The 18569-nt window shown below is 42.0% G+C and overlaps 1 protein-coding gene across 1 annotated transcript in view; it reads right to left on the bottom strand.

The window, feature by feature from the left end:
* The window catches only part of zbtb16a (zinc finger and BTB domain containing 16a), a 197372-nt gene extending 187264 nt beyond the window's left edge, over positions 1–10108 (bottom strand). The window contains exon 1 of the mRNA XM_037687812.1: positions 8820–10108. Within this exon, the coding sequence (XP_037543740.1) occupies positions 8820–10042 (1223 nt within the window). The 5' untranslated portion in view covers positions 10043–10108. The remainder of the gene's footprint in view (positions 1–8819) is intronic.
* Positions 10109–18569: the final 8461 nt, after the last annotated feature.

Here is an 18569-nt window from a genome sequence, read left to right as displayed (position 1 = left end):
TGGTGTGATCAGGTCTGACAGTACTTAGCAGACCTGGGGTTTCCTGATATATATATATAAATAAACTAAAATAAATATAACGTCACTACTTTGTGGTTTTACACTTATTGCGGGGGGATCCAGAACATAACCCCCGCAATAAATGAGGGACTAATGTATCAAAAACGTAGAGGCACTGATGTTGTTAGTTGCTTAAACATCAGGAAACCCCAGGTCTGCTTAGTGCTGTCAGACCTGATCACACCAACTAACGTACACTTGCACGTTACACGTGCATCCCTTCACTCCTAACTTACAGAACAAAGTATTTATCTCATCTTGCTAATTAAATCGTCCTCCCGTTGCCACACAACCTTTTTTGTGTATATTAGAACCCTAGTCGCCTCTCTTGGGGCTTCACTTCACTTTCTCTGCCATCTTTCAATGCGTACTACAATAAAAAATGCTGTTTTATTGGTTTCACCTGGTGATATCACAAGGCTGCGTAGCAATAAACGCTGGATCTGTTCTTAGACGCGTGTATGTGCAGTCGATTCCACATGATGTAGCCCCCTGTGTTAAGTCTTTAATCGATACATCTCCCTATCCTGACAGTAAGGACAGAGCCCAGATCTGAGATCAGAGCGATGGCGGTGTAAATCTTTACGGTTCAACCAGAGCCTTTTAAAGCCTGTCTATAATTGGGCCTCAGCCAGCAGCTGCCTCGACTGTGGCCATCACCGTGCGCCCGGTCAAATTGGGAGTTCCTCAGGGGCATAAATAAACAGTGCGCCGCCAATAAGGGCAGAAAAAGCACCTGTGCGAGGATAAAAAGAAAGACGATGTGGCAGCCAGACTTGAAAAAAAAAAACCTCTGCTGTTGTCTGTGGCTTAGGGGGGTTATTTCTGGAGAGGTGTTTTTGTTGAGTGAGACTTTTTATGCTATTGGATTATTACACCAACATGTACTGTACCTCTGAGTGCAAGCCAGGAAGACTTAGCCCGCTGAGTGATTTCAAATGGGGGGGGTAATCCACTGCCATGTAACAGATGCTTTGTTGCCAGGTTGCTCTCAGAAGCAGGAAAATGCTTACAGCTGTACAGGCTGGGACCACGGGTCTGTTGCTCTTTGAGTTCTTATAATTCAGTAAGAAAGAGATGGTATATCATTCCTATACAATCATCAATTTAACTAATATGACTTTCCATATGAGGCAAGAAGAAAACCCCAAAGAGCTCTAATGGTGGTGTCAATAAACACTGTGGTCTGGGGGTTCTGCAAACTGTTGTGGGTGTCAATCAACTCTCAACTACACCAGTCATTGTGATTTTCATCAAACAGTGATAAACATACTTGTTTGGTAAGTAAATTACACAGAGCATAGAAAGGACAAAGTTTAGCTTCTAATTGGGACAAAGAATACACAGTATATTTCACAGTTATACCGTTTGAGTCATATATTTGATCAGAATTGGCATCACAAGGCCTGAACAGCCAAAACTCAGACAGCTGACGAGACTGCACCCACTGCTGGCATGAAGCGGGCGCAGATTTGTGCGCTTGAAAAGTGTTTGTTTTATTTCTACTATATTTGTACTCTTTTTACCTAGGGTTGGTTGATTAGCTGCACTAAACTATGAAACTTACACAACCACTATCATCCAAAAAAAAAAAACTAAACTTTTAAACATATGTGCAGCTCATCATGTACAAAAAAAAGCTTATTACGTGAAGTTCTTTAAGATTGTACTTGGTATTTTTGGCATAAATACACCAGAGATTTGATTAAAAAGTAGAGTTTAAACAAAACTAAGATGGTGAAGTGGAAACAACGCAACGGACGAAGTAAACAAATTAGGGCTGAAACGATTCCTCGAATAATTCAAGTCCCTCAATTACAAAAAAAACCTCGAGGTAAATTTATCTGCCTCGAAGCTTCGTTAAACTGTTCAGTGCACTGTGGTCTAGCCAGAAGGGTTTTGCGTTGCACAACGCTATCGCTTCCGCTAACACCTGCTGCATATGTACTAAGTTTGTAGCTATGGAGGGAAACGAAGAGCAGCCCCGAAAACGACAAAAACTGCCAAAAGTTTGGGAACATTTTAGGCTAAAGAGAAAAGACGACAGCGCAATGCATCCACTGCAAAGCAGAATTGACGTACCACGACTGCACGTCATCCATGTTGCAGCGTCTGAAGAGAAAACACCTGTCCACAGCTGCCGACGGGTATCTTTTATATTCTCTTTGCAAAATACGTTAACCTAAACGTGTGATAATCTGTCAAGTTATAGATATAAAACAAGGCATATATTTGCTAACGTTACATCTACGAACTATCGGTAATCATAGTGGCTACCAGGGAGTTATCTCTAAGCTGTGTGCGGAAAAAACAACAACTCTGCAGGACTTAATGCAAGTTTGTTAACGATAAAAGCCCAGTAACAGTATTGCTGTACTTCCATCCTGACTTAAATGAGATATTTAGGGTGAATATTTCAAGTGTAAATGTATTTACATGAGTTTTTTTTTTTTTATGACTTTGAAAATTGGGATTAATCTGCATTTATTACTACAGTCATATTTGTTTATAGCTAAGCAATCAAGACTAAATAATAATACAGTTCATAAAAATAGCACTGTGTTTTTACCATTTACATTTACAAGTTAAGGCTGCAGCACTCAATGTACAAACTCAAACTTTTACATTATCCATCTGACTTGCTCAGTTTCCAACAGAAAGATTCCATTCAGTTTTCCAGTCCATAAAAAAACATTTTACAGCTTTTAAATTTTTCAGTGATGGCTAAGAATAATTCAATTTAAGCGATAAAATACTTTAAAACAAGGCATTAAATCGGTTGTTGACTTAAATGTTCTTTTTCGACTTGCATTACTCATAAAAGAGGAGTTACTGCAGAACCTGTCAAATAATGCATTTGATTACTCGATTAATCTAAAAAAAAAATTAAAAAAAATCGATAGATTTCTCAATTACTAAAATTATCGTTTACAACAGCAAAAAACAAATCAAGCGCATGTGCTGCAAAAGATCTCTCAACGATCCACTCTGGAACAAGTTTTATTTAATAACCAAAACTTTGACAAAACCAAGAATATACAAATGGCTGAATCTCTTTAGCCGATTCTTGTATCTTCATCAAAACTTCTGCACGTTGATATTTTTTTCAATGTACGTCATCAAGGTGGTGACCGGCACCTAACAGCCCAGTTGTTCATAAAGAAGAGGTTAATGGTTGATAGTGACCAAAGCACACACCAGTGTCAGTGTGTTAGGAAACAACCTCTTTACCCACTGACCTCACTTCAGTGTGCAGGTTATATATACTTGTGTGTGCATACTTTGTTATCACCTGCAACAAACGCTATGGACTGCTATCCGAGTGCAATCTGCTCTTGGTTTACTAAGAAAGATTGCCAAGGGTTATCTGTCTCACTGCGATATGCACAGATAAGGGCCTTGGGCTCGCTGTTTAAACACCTGGGGCCTGGAGCATTAGCGCGCCCTCCGTCCTTCTTTGCCACAAAAGGAGAGGAAATGGAAGAGTGAGCGCTGGCTGCTGCCACCGAGACGGGAATGTGTGTGGAAAGTAATGAACACAAGTGTGCGCGCGTGTGGCGGTTAATGCAGGGGCGATTATTTCCACCGCTCACACCGTTCAACGATAAAACAATAAGGTGTGCAGAAACGGAAGAGACGGGCAGGAATCCTGCGACTTCCTGTTTGTTAAAACGAGCTGCGATATTAAAAGCACTGGCGGGTATCAGTTTTATTTAAAAACTGCGCGCTGGAAAATCTGTTTTCACTTACACAATGTACATTACGGCGAGGGTCAGCCATTTGCATAAGAATGGACGATTAAGTGAAAGAGATAAACCCAAGGCTAGTTCCTGTGAATCGGCTGCCGTGTCTGGAATCCCAAACAGGAGGTGTTTATTTCTTTTTCTCTTTTTCTCTTTTCCTACCCCACCTCTGCAGAATTAGCCTCCTGCATCATGAATTTCTTTACTCGATAATCGCCCCAGCCCTCACGGTGTTGATTACTTTCTCAGTGCAAGGGTTACTAAAATATTGCAGTAATCCTGTCTGCCTGAAGCCCCGACAACACTCAATCTGAGGCTCGCTAAAGAAAGAAATCTATGGCTTGTCAGTGGGGAGGGCATGTGGCGGTGTGCTGGGGGAGAGGAGGGGGGGAGGAAAGTTGTTGTGGTCAAACATGAATTGGTTGTCATTTACAAAACTGAACCTCACGCACCACATCTTTCAAATGTTACAATAAAAACATTCCTGTGCATGACTAAATGTTTAAATGCACACGTCAACGGGTCTTTTATCATTTAAAACAAGTTTCATGCTTTTAAGACGAAAAAAGTGCTGCAAAACTATTGATTATGATTAATTGTATTCGTTCGTGCCTCATTGAAATGCATAAGGATCTTTAAATAACACGCCTTGCGCTCACGCAGCCTATTAGAATGCACATTTTGATCCAAAAAGCAGCTTCCTACACGAGTCAATATGAAGAGAATTTAGCATAGATGGATTGTTTGTTATGATACTATCCAGGGCACAGAGGAATGAAGGGGTGGGGGGGTGGGGGGCAGATTTATACAGGAAGTGGGCACTTTCTGGTGCCTTCATTGTAACGCCGAAGCACACACACAGACACCTCACACCACTGACCTGTGCTGCATCTGGAAACAATTACACTCATGTTTGACTTGACCTGCCTGAACCAAGCTGAACTCTTGCCAACTTTTTCATGCATTTGTTGCAGGGGGCAGTGGTGACCCCGACACAGTGGCTGTGGGGGGAATGATGTGTAATTAGCCCGAGGGAACACATCTCCACTTGTTTGAAATAAAACATCACAAATGCACATCAGTTGAATCAGTTTAAGGCGTACACAGAGAGGAAAATAAAAGAGAGAGAGATCGACTTGATATGCTATCAACTGACCTACCAAGAAATTTGTGAGGACATGATGAGCGTTTGAATTATCGAGCATCTCAGGCTAGCAACGGCGGAGCTTTCATGTGCGGACTGAAAAAGCAGACTGTGGATGATGCAATGTTTCATTTCTACACTTTAGGAGGCTGTCAGGACAGCACATGCAATATTAAGCAGTGTCGTGTCGGTGTATCAACCGGTCTAAATTAACCCATTAGTATGCTACGGGGCAAAGCGGAAAGATCAATGCATGAAACGGTTTGGAAATCTCCTTTGATACGAGATTTACCAGCTTGAGCGAATTGACGAAATTCCTCTCGAAACACAGGCAACCATTTCACACGCCAGACTTTTCTCAAGACCGAGACTAATGTATTTTGTCCATTAAAGTGAGGCTGCATCGCTGCATCTCACGGAGGCTGGAGTGCAGTTTTCAAACTGTTTGGATGAAAGAAAACTGATTAAAAGTACCGTATTTTCCGCCGTACATGTCGCACCACCGTATAAGTCGCTTCGGTCCAAAAATGTCTAATAAAGTGGAAAAATCCATAAATATGTTGCTTTGCTATATACGTCGCATCTATTATACGTCACCGTTGACACTTTGCGTTTGTTGCACGTCACCACTGACAACTCGGAAATGTGGGCCGGTGTTGTGCCAAAAATCAATTGGCTGCCAATTGGCGGCTGTGGGAGCATGCACGGGAGGAGTTTAACAAGAATTTAACAAGATTAACACTTAAAAATAATTATTTGTTTGCTTGAAATTATAGTAAAGGTGCGTCTCAGTCTAATAAATGTACTTTGACGGTCAAATCAGCTGTATTTCCAAAGCCGGTGCACAGAAGTAGGAATAATTTACTTAATAAATGCACTTTAATGGTCAAATTAGCTGCATTTCGCCGAGGCGGTGCAGCGAAACAAAGCTGATTTGACGGTTGCTCCAAGCGAGCTGGACAAAGATGGCTGGCTATGGCAAAACGATTGTCAAGAGTAGCCACTTTTACCTGTTACATGATACAATGGCATGCCATACTCTTCAAGTGCCATCAAGTGGTCGAAAATGGTAGTGTTCAACATTTTCAGTCAGATTGAATGAAAGCGGTCATATCGCAGCCAAAAATTAGTTTGTAAATATGGGAAAAAACATCCATAAATAAGTCGCTTCGGTGAATAAGTTGCTGGGCATAAAATTTATGCAAAACACTGCGACTTACAGGCTGAAAAATACGGTAGTTCTAAATCTAACTAGAGATTATTTTTTTCTTCATATAACATGCAGAAACTCTGATTCTACACAATCAACAAAGGGCACTTCTTACACTTTCAGGAGTAATTACCAACAACCTAAGGCAGCAGACTTCATTGCTGTTATTAAACGGTGTGGAAACACTGCACAGTATTGCTGTGTGAGGCTGCAAACAAGGGAACCTCTCTCATGAGGAAACGCTATTCTGGAATACGTGTTCTTCAGACGACACATTAGGCATGTTTAAAAAGCTTGAAGTGAATCAGTTCAGCTGTAAACCACGTACACCAAAAATACAGGCTTAGGAAGATGGGATTAGAGAAAGGGGTCAACACAGATTAAAATCCTCAAGTGAACTTTAACCACTGTGCATTCCTATTGATTTAAGCAAACGTTGCAGTGTGAGAAGGTCGCCTTGAAGTTAAGATTAGCACTTTAAAACAAAAACAAACAACATTCAAACATGTGCAAAATAAATCCACAAATAGGTGATGCAAGAATATTCTACATAGATATGAAATCTGACCGAGTCAGCCCAACGAAAAGAAACATTTTCTGCTCTGCAAAACAAATTAAGAGCATTTTGCTATTTTTATGGTTTCATAAATGATTTTTTTTTTCCTCTTGGAAATAAAATGTACTCAAGTTTATTTATGTGCTCTGACTAAAATAGTACTTGCTGACATATTGTGCATTGCCACTCCCCTGTCCTAGAACAACCTCCTTGTCTCTGTGCCCAGGTTCAGCACTCATTTCCTGAGCTGACCGTCTACTCCAATTATCAAGCCAATAAAGGCCCCCCCTTGTGCAGTTATGGGAACGGGGAAGGGAGTCAGGTACTGCATGAGGGGGTTCCACGTTGGTAAGTGTGTGTGATGGCTGCTGCCCACATACTGGAAGGTGTGACTAATGGTCTTGGACAGTGTTGAGACAGCACTGCTACGGCAGTCACCTGAGCAGGTTTAGAACTTACTGAAGGAGTGAATCTCCTGGCCTGAGCTGTCAGGCGCACCAGACTACTGTTTGTGTGACTACAAAAAAGACATCGTTCAACTGGAGCATATTCTATATGTAAAGGAATTGTTCCAAAAGTTGTCTAAATCATTGATAAATGAATGTTTGAGGCCTAGCATCCCTTAAATGAATGTGCTTTGTTATGCTGAGAAGAAGAAGAACAAAAAAAAGATAGAGCCATTTTGGTCAATCTCATGGAAAATTGTAAGATGTATGTGATATGAATGATTCTCCGTTACTACTACATGAAATTTTAAATCAATATTTGTTAAACTTACTGGCCTATAGCCGTTTTTTTTATATTAGAGTTTTGCTTCTCAGCCAAGAAGAAAGAGTCCGATAGGAATATTTTCGCCTCCAATTCCTTCATGTGTCGTTTCACCACTTTTTGTCTGTCTAAACAGATCTCACTTGTAAATGAGTCTTCTAGGCTCAATGTGACTTATCTGTCAGAATAAAGGTTGAATGAATTTTTGTGTTGACTAATGCCAATTATCTGTGGCAGCTATCTTGAGTTAGATTAACTCTGAAATTTAATCAGTTGTGGATGTACAGTATTCCCTCATTTATCACGGGGATCTGTACCCTGAAAATCCGCGATAAGTGAAAAACCTTACACACACACACACACACACACACACTTATATATATATATATATATATATATGGTTTTTAAAACCTTCCCATACGCTTGCAATATTCCAAACAATGTTTCTGAACTCTCAACGCTCTAAAAGAGCACAGAATGTCATGATTTCAGCTCCCTGTTTCACCACCTGCAAGTGTTCCTGGCCACGCCCACTTCTCTGCTCTGCACAGAGAACAGCTGATCAGCTGCAGCAGGAAGCTTATCCTGCAGTAAGGGCTGCACAAAGGGGTAGCAAGTGCTAAATAAATTTAAATTATTTATTTGAAATAAAAATGTCATGCTGATCGTGCAGCTCATCCGTCAATCAGCCAGTTGTGTGTCATGTCCAATCTTATTTTGAAAAGACGACGATAAAGCGAGTCTGCGATAAACGAACCGCGAAGTAGCGAGGGACTACTGTACATCCAAAATTTACTTTCGAAAAGTTTTTTTTTAAAATTATTATTATTGTCCAATGAGATATTTTGAAAACAGACAAACATGGCTGACTCCAAAAGTTATTACCAAAGCTTTAAACAAAGATCTTGTGAACTGTGTTTTGTGGGTGAATCTCAGCTACAACCACATCATTTTAGGTCAATATCTGTAGAACTGACCAACAATTTTTGTGTTCTTTTTATGTGAATTGGTTTTCATCTTGAATTAAGCTGGCTTTAAAAGTTATGCACACCCTGTTATTACTTTCTGCAAGTTTCATCACATTATTGTCCAACTGTTCAAAGGATATTGTTAAGACTGACATACAGACCAAAACACAGTTGCCCACCTAATAAAATCTACTTGTCCCTATAATACACTGACAAAGGTTTAAAGAAACAATGTGATGTCGCTTTTTGTAGCCAGTTCCATTTATGTGTGGAAATCCTGTATAGAGTATAAATATAAGTGGCACCGTGTTTAAATTAGTAAAACATGTCAAGGACAATACAAGAAGACTATAAAGATAGATGAGCTTACCTGTGCTGCTCCACAGCTTCATTATCTGGTAACTCTGCACCGCAAACGTTGCAGCGCTCATGCTGGTTCCTGCCATCTGGTTTCATGCCCACTGCCAGCTCCCCCAATTTGCTGAAGAATTCTCTCTGAATGAAGCTTTGGGGCAGGAGTCCACCGTATGTACTAAAGTCCATGGACATAGCCAGGGCAGGGGATATGGGGAGAGCGGAGGCCATGGACACCGGCATAGACATCATACCATCTGATTTATGATTGACAGGTAAGGAGTATAGTGAGGCCAGGTGTTTCTCTGTCATCCCTGCCATCGCTTCTAGCCCCATCTGGCTCATTTCAGCTTGCTGGTCGCCCATGCCGTCGTCGCGGACGTAGTGCAGTTCCCGAGCGCTGGTGATCACGCTGCTTCTGGTTGGCGTTCCGGGACCCTCTCGATTCCTGTCCTCCCCACTTCGCTCCCCATTGCTGGAGGCACTGGACTCCATATTCTGAGGGCTGTCGTGGCCGTTGCCACCCATGTCCACCTGCATCGACTCAGTCTTGATCTCAGTCATTAGGTGGTGGGAGTTGCCACCTCCAAAGCCCTGCTGAAGCAGAGTCTGACCGATGCTCATCAGACTGTCCACGGCAGCTTTGGTAGGACTCAGGCTGGAGATATGGAAAGAAGTGGAGACGGAGGGACTCTGTTCCACGATGCCAGTCATGTTGGAGACTTGCTGGGTACCTGACAGATAGGAACTCTCCATGGAATGCTTTTTAGAGATTTTGGCTCCGTTTTGGCCCTTGCGCTCCTCGTCCTCCTCTGTGCTGCCATCGTTAGCACTTGCCTCGACGTCATTCTCGTCAGACGACTGGATGGTTTCCAGGATTTTGAGGCATTGCTCTTCCAAATACTCAATCTCTAAGATCTCTGCTGCATACAGAAGATCATCCAAGTCCTCCACCTTGGCCTGGAGCGTGGCAGTGTAAGCATACTCCAAAATCTGCTGAAAAGTCTTTGGTGAAAGAAAGTCCAGGGTGTAATGCTGGCTACTGCGGTGGAAGAGGATTTCAAACATTTTGCTGGTGCAGGCTAGCACAGTCCGGTGAGCATGAAACTCCTGGCTGTCGACCATGATGACAACATCGCACAGAGTGCCAGCCAGGCGCATCTGGTTGGCCTTCTGCAGCAGGGCAGTGGGATGGTTGGGGTTCTGGAGCTGAATCATACCCACTTTACTTAAATCCATTATGGCGAAGCAATTCACGAGGCCGACTCATGAGGCTTGCTTTCCCCGCTCAGGAGAGATTTTAGCTGTCTTTGTAAACGCGTTGAAACCTGCAGAGAAAAGCAGGAAAATGCATAAGAAAAAATATCTTGGGGAGAAAAATATATATACACACTACTGTATTCACATCAAGTGGCATTCATTTAAACAAAAGCATAAAGGAACGTTTAAAAGAATTCATGTCCTCAATCTATAGGATCATTAACCGAGTTTTAAAATGTGTGTATTTAATTAACAATGAAGATATTCACCATAGCACAATTTATTATGTAAATTGCCAATGTGATGTCACTCAAGTCTCAAATTGCAAATATCCTGCAGGGACGGTAAACAGTCTGCGCCGTAGCATTGTTCTAAACATCAGCAAAGGGTGTTGACAGTATTTTCTGAAGGGGGACAATTTGTTAGCTGTCCAACAGGTTCATCCTGCATACCAATCAGCCCAACATATGTTGCGTTAAAAAGATGTCTTCATTTGCTTGGGGACGTACACCAGCGAAACAAGAGTGAATTGTGGGCTTTTCACTGCTGCTTGGCTCGCAAAGACCGTCAGCAGCCCTTTCTGAAATTAAATAGCATCTTACTCAGTATTCTCATCACAGACAGGAGCAGAGAGCAGTGGCCAGAAATGGGTGGAGGAAAAAAAAGAAAGCAGGATGAGGCAAAAAGCACACAACAGTGCTGCACTTAACACCCCGCTCTGCCCTCAGCCTCTAATGCTGAAAATCTCAAATGAATGAGCATCTCTGTGACTGCTGGTAATTTCATTATTCAAGCTAACGGGGCAACGCGTTGCTCCACCTCATTACTAAAGCATGTTTGACCCACGCTAAATAATGAGAACAGGTTCAGATTAAATTAGCAGCCTACACCACCAGATGCACTTTTCTTGTTTTGTCATGGCCAAACATAAAACGAAACGCAGAAATCCTGAATTAAATCAAATAGCGCAGGTTAAAAGTTGTAGTTTTCCAGTTGCATTGCAATTCCGAAATGCAGGTATGCGCGCAATGTAAACAAAACACTTGTTGGAATCTGTCGAAACCACTTTTTGAAGCTTGAAGCTTGTCGTACATTAGGCTGACAAATGACGAGCACGGAATCTCAGAAGATGTTTAGGTGGAAAGATAACACTGTTTGTTGCTAAATGCAAAAGAAAGATTAACACAACTGTCACCATTAAATGTCAGCGATCAAGCAGGGTGGTGGAGCACTATAAAAGAAAGAGCACAGCATTCAAGCACAAACAGCTTTCGCAAAACTTCTGCTGGACGGGTAAGTTTAAATCCATTTTCCGTCCCTTTGGCTGTTCCTGTAAACAAACACACCTAGTTCCAGTCACACAATTTGCATAGAATGTTAAAAATAAAATGACACAGTGACTATTGGCATGTCAAAAAAATTTGGAGCGGATCTGTGAATTTTCTTTGACCGGTTCTCGCAGCTCATTTTTTTATTCCGACAACACAAAATGGAAATAACAGAGACAAAAAGCACAACTGGTTAAACACGTTCTGCTCAGTCGATGAACTTTATGACAGCATTTGATCAGTTCATTCACTTCTGATGCTCAAAGTCTACGTTCTGCACGAAAATTATCTGAAAAAAAACAGACTTTTACTTTCAGAACCGTAACCTGAACTGTAAGAGCAACAAAGGTTCTAAAAGAGATAAGTTTGACAAATCACCTGCTTGAAACTGGAATTACTCCTTAAAGAGGAAATAAAAGGATCCTCCAGATAAACTGCTTTATTTTCTCTCCTATTCAATGTATTTTGTACACTTGAACCACGAAGTGTGCGCTTTTATCAGACAAAAACAATCCTGTAAGATGAAGAAATGATGATTTGTTTTTGATTACAAAAAAAAAAGTGCAGCTCTAATTTATTCCTATGCACTTGTATATTTTAAGATCTACATTGATCCATAGTCATTCACTCATATTTTAGTATGTCGTCCTGATACATGCTCAATAATCCAGATAAATCTAAGCAGGTTAGTTTCTTGTTATTATTGTTAATGTGTACATCCTGTTTGCCTGTATGCAGCATGAGGGACAAATAAAGGTTTATTCTATTCCTGTGCTTTTATGGTCGTCTCTGGAACACTGACAGGAAAATGATGAAACCCCAACTTTTCCACCAACTAACATCTGTCAACAGAGATGATCTGCCTCCAATTATCTTTATAACGTGTTTGCCAATAGCTCCGATTTATTGTCGCGTAAATGATCGATGGCTGTTGCGCTGTGTGCGTTTCAAGCCGGGACGCGATCATGATATAGAAGTTCCGAATCAGGCACTTTGTCTGGTCTCTATTAATAAAAATAAATAACGGAGCGTCTAGACAGCGCGCGGACAGGGGGGCAAAGCCGCCGCAGACATATTTATACACGGTGCATTATGCAAAAGAGCAGAGACTACATTAAGTACATTAGTGGAGACTCTCCCTCGGGGACAATATGGATCGCTGACAATGACCACATTAAGCAGACTTCACAGGAAAAAAAAAATAAAAAAAGGGGGGGAAGAGGCAACATGATCGATCTGATCACGAGCTGCGCGCCTTGACGCGGCAGCCACGAGAAGCAGCAGCGTTCAATAATCATCCACACCTACGAGACAACAAACCAGGACAAGCAGAGACACAGTCTGAGGAGGAGGAGAAGAAGAAGTACAGAGGAGCTGCAGAGCAGCCGGGATCATCAGCGCGCGCAGGTGGACCGAGTTAGGACTAATTTAAAGGCTGGGACAGCAGCTGCACGCGCAGGTACGGTCTCCACCGTGAGGATGAAGAGGAAAAGAAAAGGGGGAAGAGAAAGATCAGACACGTTCAATAACAAACCAGTGACCCTGCACAAACACACACAACTCACTGTGCGCTGCGCGTGCAAGTCGATTATTGATAACCAATCACACATGCAGTAAGCTGTCAGTCAACTGTGGTCTGACAGCGCAGGCTTGTTTGGTGTCTTCAGTCATCATCATGATGTCATCACGGCCAACAGAAGCCAAACTGGTGCGTCTGGAAACACAAGGACGAGCCTGAAAATGGCACAGTTACCATTAAAGAACTGGAGCAGATTTGTCCGCGAAAGTGACGCGCGCCGCGGCGTCATGTGCTGTCTGGCTCCGGGTGAAGACAGCCCAGACCTCACGTCCTCTTGACTGCGAGCTCCAGAATACTAACCAGACATGAGAGAGGAGGGGGGGCTTACGTCAACCTTACGACAGGCGAGCGTGCGTGAAGGCAAACTTCGACACCTTGCAGCGCAAATCAGCCAAACACTTGTTTTCAGCCAGAAAAGTCGGGCGCGCGGCTCCAACTCCGCGTTGCGCAGCTGGTAACTTCAGCAGCGCATGGGGTTGAGCGAGGACACGCAGAAACGCGGCCAGGAGCGCTCCAAAACGCACGCAAACACCCATATGGTGAATGAAAGTCCGCTGAATAAACAGAGGGAGACGCGCGCACGGACGCGGCTCTGGTGCCACTTGTCGCCGGGAAGCTGCAGCCGCGTTCAGGCCGGCTGGTACTCACCCAAGTTGCACGCTTGGACTCCGTATAGTGGACGGGGATTGGGGCTACAGCATAGTAAGGCAGTTCGCAGTACCCGCTCTCTCTCAACGCGCACTAACTCCTTTCTTCTCTCGCCTTAGCAAATCAACACGGAGCTGACGTCAACGCAGCCAGTCAGCCAGACGAGCAGCAGGCGGGCAGCCGCCGCTGCGCTCCACTCTGTCCAAACACTGAGGAAGTGAGACACCTAGGGGGCTGTGTCTTGTCAAACGGCTGTCTTTACTGTAGGACAGTGAAAGGTGAGGGACACTGCACCCCTCTGTGCAGCTGTGTGACCCAAGGTGCAGCAGCAAACTGTTGTCAGACTCCTGCCAGGGACGGACTGAGCAGTTTAGTGGCCCTGTGGAGTGGGGGAGTGCAGAACTGGAGCCATGTTCCTGACTTAGGAATTTCTGCCCACCCCAACATTGTCCCGGCTCACGCTGAAGTTTACTGAGGACAGAACAAATGAACTGAGGCTGATGAGGCCGTTTTGTGGAGCATCTGTGTCCAACAATCCATGATTAAAACAAACATTGTCAAAAGTTTGGTGGTTATTCACAACTGGTTCTCCTTTAGAAACGGCTTCAGTCGTGATTTGAAATTATTACAGTCAGAAATTAATTTCAGATCTGCAGGAAGGGAATTCCGCACATTAATCCTCATAAAGGAAAATCTGTTTGACCGAAGGGAGTTTTATAAAAAAAACAACTCTACATTTGTGGTTGCCAGAAAAACAAAACAAAAAAAAAAAACATTTTATACATTTATTTTTTATTTTTTTTTACAATTATATTTTCATCCGGGGCAGCACGGTGGCACAACTGATAGAGCTGCTGCCTCTCAGCGAGCAGGTCCCTGGTTCAAATCCCGGTCCGGGGACCTTTCTGGGTGGACTTGGCATGTTCTCTCCGTGCGTGTGTGGGTTTTCTCCGGGTACTCTGGGTTTCCTCCCACAGACCAAAAACATGCATGATTGATTGGTAACTCTAAATTGTCCCTAGGTGTGAGTGAGAGCGTGAATGGTTGTTTGTCTCTATGTGTCCCTGTGATGGACTGGAGACCTGTCCAGGGTGTACCCCGCCCCTCTCTCAATGATTGCTGGACATGGGCACCGGCGACCCCCGTGACCCAAAAATGGAAGAAGTGGGTAAAAGATAATGGATGGATGGAAATTTTCATCCAGACTATTCTAGCTGTTGAGTGTGGGTGTCCTTTGTCTTTCATACAGATTGGGGGTGGGTTCGGGAGGGGTGGTGGGTGAACTTTCTAGGTCAACAGGTGAGGGAGGGAGCGTGGTGAAGTGCATGTGCAATTGGTGAACATGCAAAAAGAAGGTGGAGAAGGTCGGCTCCTGGCCAGCAACACATGGTCAGAAGTTCATGTAAAAAAAAATAAAAACCTACAGTAGGTAGATTTATTATATCGGTGCACAGAAATGCCAAAACTGCAGCATATTTGGGCATTTTAAAAATAATCGATTGTATAACCTGAAACTACTGAATAAATATAAATATTTTACATATGGCAACACTGTTTGCAATATCCGCTCCACAAGTTGCTGAGTTCTTAAAGTGCACAGTTCTTCTTCTGGCTGCTCTTCCTGCTGCTCAACAGAATTGTTTTCTCTGTGGTGACACCTACAGCTCAGAAAGAGAACTGCAGCAGCGCCGCATCAAACAGCAACAAACACTGAAGATGTGCTTCGAGCTGTGAGCGTGTCTGATAAAGAATATATTTTGCTACTCGCTGCTGAGTTACTAAATGAGTATTAAACATATTTATTTTGCCAGAAATTTTTTTATTTGAAAGAAATCTCCAAATTGACAAATGGCATCGACTGAAAAAGTTGAACAAAGGGGCTAAACAAAAACAAATCAACAAACAAATCAACAAAAGGGGCTACACCAGACATCACAACAATGGTGATAAATCTACCTGATTTCCATGGATTATATGAAATAGTAGTTTTAAAATCTACCTGCTTGATTTTGGACAATGCTAAATATTTGTTTGTTTTTCTTGATTTAACCAAATGACAAAGTGCAAAGAAACCAGTTAAAAACAAACAAACAAGCTAATAAACAAATAAACCAAAGTGCATGTAGAAGATCTGAGGTTAGACATGTCTGTTCTCGAGGTTGACCGTTGTGTAAATCCGCCAGCAGAGTCCTTCTATTTCCAAATGCAGTATTTTTAATAATCATCATTCCTTTTAAGATAGTTTTATTCAAACTTATGCAGCTGTATTCATATTTACAATAACATTTTTGTTTATTTACATGGAAAAATGATCATCTGTGTGCTATATGAATGAATTAGGATTGATTTGATCCTGTGTCCAAAGACACAAATCAACGGCTACAGAAGAAGAAGAAGAAAAAAAAGTAAGACAATCCACTTGGAACCTTTTAGAGATTTGTCTTGTTTTATAAAAACTTACAGGCTAAAGAATAATTAGGCTTTTGTAGTCCAGATAATTTTGGAGTGCATTACCAACCCGACTGCTTTCATTCTCCACATGCATTTTACAAATGAGCAGAGATGCAGTAGATGGTACACCTCATCATTATTTGGTCTGATAAAACTCTTAAGAGTCTCTTCTACTAAAAGCATATGTTAGAGCTTGTCTGGATATAAACTTGACTGATGATTTTGTCTTAATGCTGACTCGAGGCAACCTTTTAGCTTTGCTTTAATTGCCCTCTTTTCTAATTCTTTTGTTATGTTGCCTTTAAAGGCTCCTTGTGAGCTCCTTCTCCTAAATTCACAAACACTAACCGTCCAGCTTTAAGAAAGAAGGGGACACATCTTTATTTTGTGTACGTAATTCAATTTATTTAGAATTTAATGGTACAGACCTCTATGTTCCCTAGCTCCTATTAGATTAGATGCTCTCCTCAGTTTATATTAAGCTCCAAAAACTAAAAATAATTCTAGCAACCATGCGGATGTCACTTTGTACAACCACCTACATTTCTTAGCTGATGGATCCACATTTGCTGTCGCTTTTGTTCCAACTTTGATTGTCAACATCAGGGGCGATTCTAGAGTCTGACCTTTAGGGGGTGCTTAGCCCCCAGTGTTGACTGAGGGGGCACACTGGTGGGGGGTCTGTGGCTCTGTCCCCCATGAAATTTTGAATAAAGTAGATGCCATTTCCTACATTCTGGCGTACTTTAACAGGTTTTTAAACATCTATGTTCACCGACATAACCCTTGATTCAATAACTATTTTAGAGAGCACGGCACAAGAAGCTAACATTAAGCTAATTTTACTACCTGTGAAATACTTATTTATACTATGGGCAGCTGTAGCTGAGAGGTTAGAGCAGTTGTCCTCCAATGCAACAGTTGGGGGTTCGAATCCACCAGCAGTCACACAAGTGTCCCTGGGCAAGACACTGAACCCCGCATTGCCTCCGATGTGTGTCCTGTCGGTGTATAAATGTGATCTAAAGCACTGATTAGTCTCTTTAGAATGATTTGTTCAATTAGCTTCGTAGAGATCTAGTAGAGTGCTGTATGAATGGATAAATGAGGACAGATTTTAGTGTAGGTTTGTTGACCTTGTGTTAACCTGTATATGACAATATATAAACATAACATAAGTAGCCTGACCAACAGCTCTCCTTGTGTGAATAGAGCATGCTCCGCTTCACTCACGCATCCTAACCCCACCCACTCATCCTCCTCCCACCCCTCCATCTCTTGCAGGTAAGGGGGCATTTCAATTCAGGACAATTTGAGATCACCAATTGGTCAGTCGCTGATGAGCCTATTGGATTGATTGACAGGTGGCAATGAGGATCCGACTCATTAAAAAAAAATCTGATTTTACTGGCCCATTTACGTGCCGTCATTTATTCCATATTTATCCCAAATATATTCCATTTTTTTGTGAATCTAAGGTTTGAAAACAACGTTTCCTTCCTTACAAAGTCCTAATGATGGTTTGTTGTTTTTTTTTAGGGGTGCTGAGATAAAATTTAAGGGTGCTTGAGCACCCTTCATGTAAAACTGGACCTTTTTACAGATGTGCATGAGTAAAATCAGGCATGTGCCCAAATGCCTTCATAGCTACTTCTGGTAGCTATGATAGAGTAGAATAGTGGAAAACCAACCGTTGAAAAAGGTGACTGCAAAGATGAAATATAAAGTTTAAGAACAATTTCTAACAGTTTGTGTTGGATCAGTGATAAAGTCAAGTATATGCAAACAACTAATACAATTTGATCAGAGATTCAAGAACTAGAAGTAAGCATGATATATCTAGACCGCAACGCATCGCACAATATTGATTTTGAGCTTGCACATCAGTATCCGTGAAAAGGTCCAGTACCAAGTAATGAGAGGAAACTCATACACAAATTAAACGTCTGCATTTCTTTAAAAGAATGCCTATCACCCACTGCTTTATGCCAGAGTTTTAAACAAAATCACTTTACGCTGAGAAGGGATGAATTTGTATTTGTTGTGGACCAACCTTTGGAATAACGTCAGGAGCAATCTCATGTGATAATGTATGAACTTGTCAGAGAATTAGCTGAGGATGCATCTCTGGCACATTATTTTAGTAATATCTGTAACACTGGCTGAAGTACAGCCATTTATGTGTGTTCATTATGCCAGTTGGCTGTGGTGGCCATCTTGAATCAGGTTGCCTCCAAATAATCAGTTGAGATGTACTTCCTGACCATGTTTAAAGAAAACTTGTATAGCATTTCAACACAGCGCGGTTTATAATCTGATTTGGTGCAATCAGTCTATGCTCAGCATATGTGTTGGGAATGACTCTCAGCTGCTACCATTCTAAACCAAATCTCTGTCAAACTGGCTGAATTATAGCTGACTGGTGAACATGGTCAAAGCTCATATTTATGGGATATATTCATTCATATCAAACAGAACAGATAGTTGTGAGCGATGCCTT

This window comes from Nematolebias whitei, chromosome 14, assembly GCF_014905685.2.
Source record: "Nematolebias whitei isolate Nwh7 chromosome 14, NemWhi1, whole genome shotgun sequence".
NCBI classification, from domain to species: Eukaryota; Metazoa; Chordata; class Actinopteri; order Cyprinodontiformes; family Rivulidae; genus Nematolebias; species Nematolebias whitei.
This window is presented reverse-complemented; position numbering and strand designations above follow the sequence as displayed.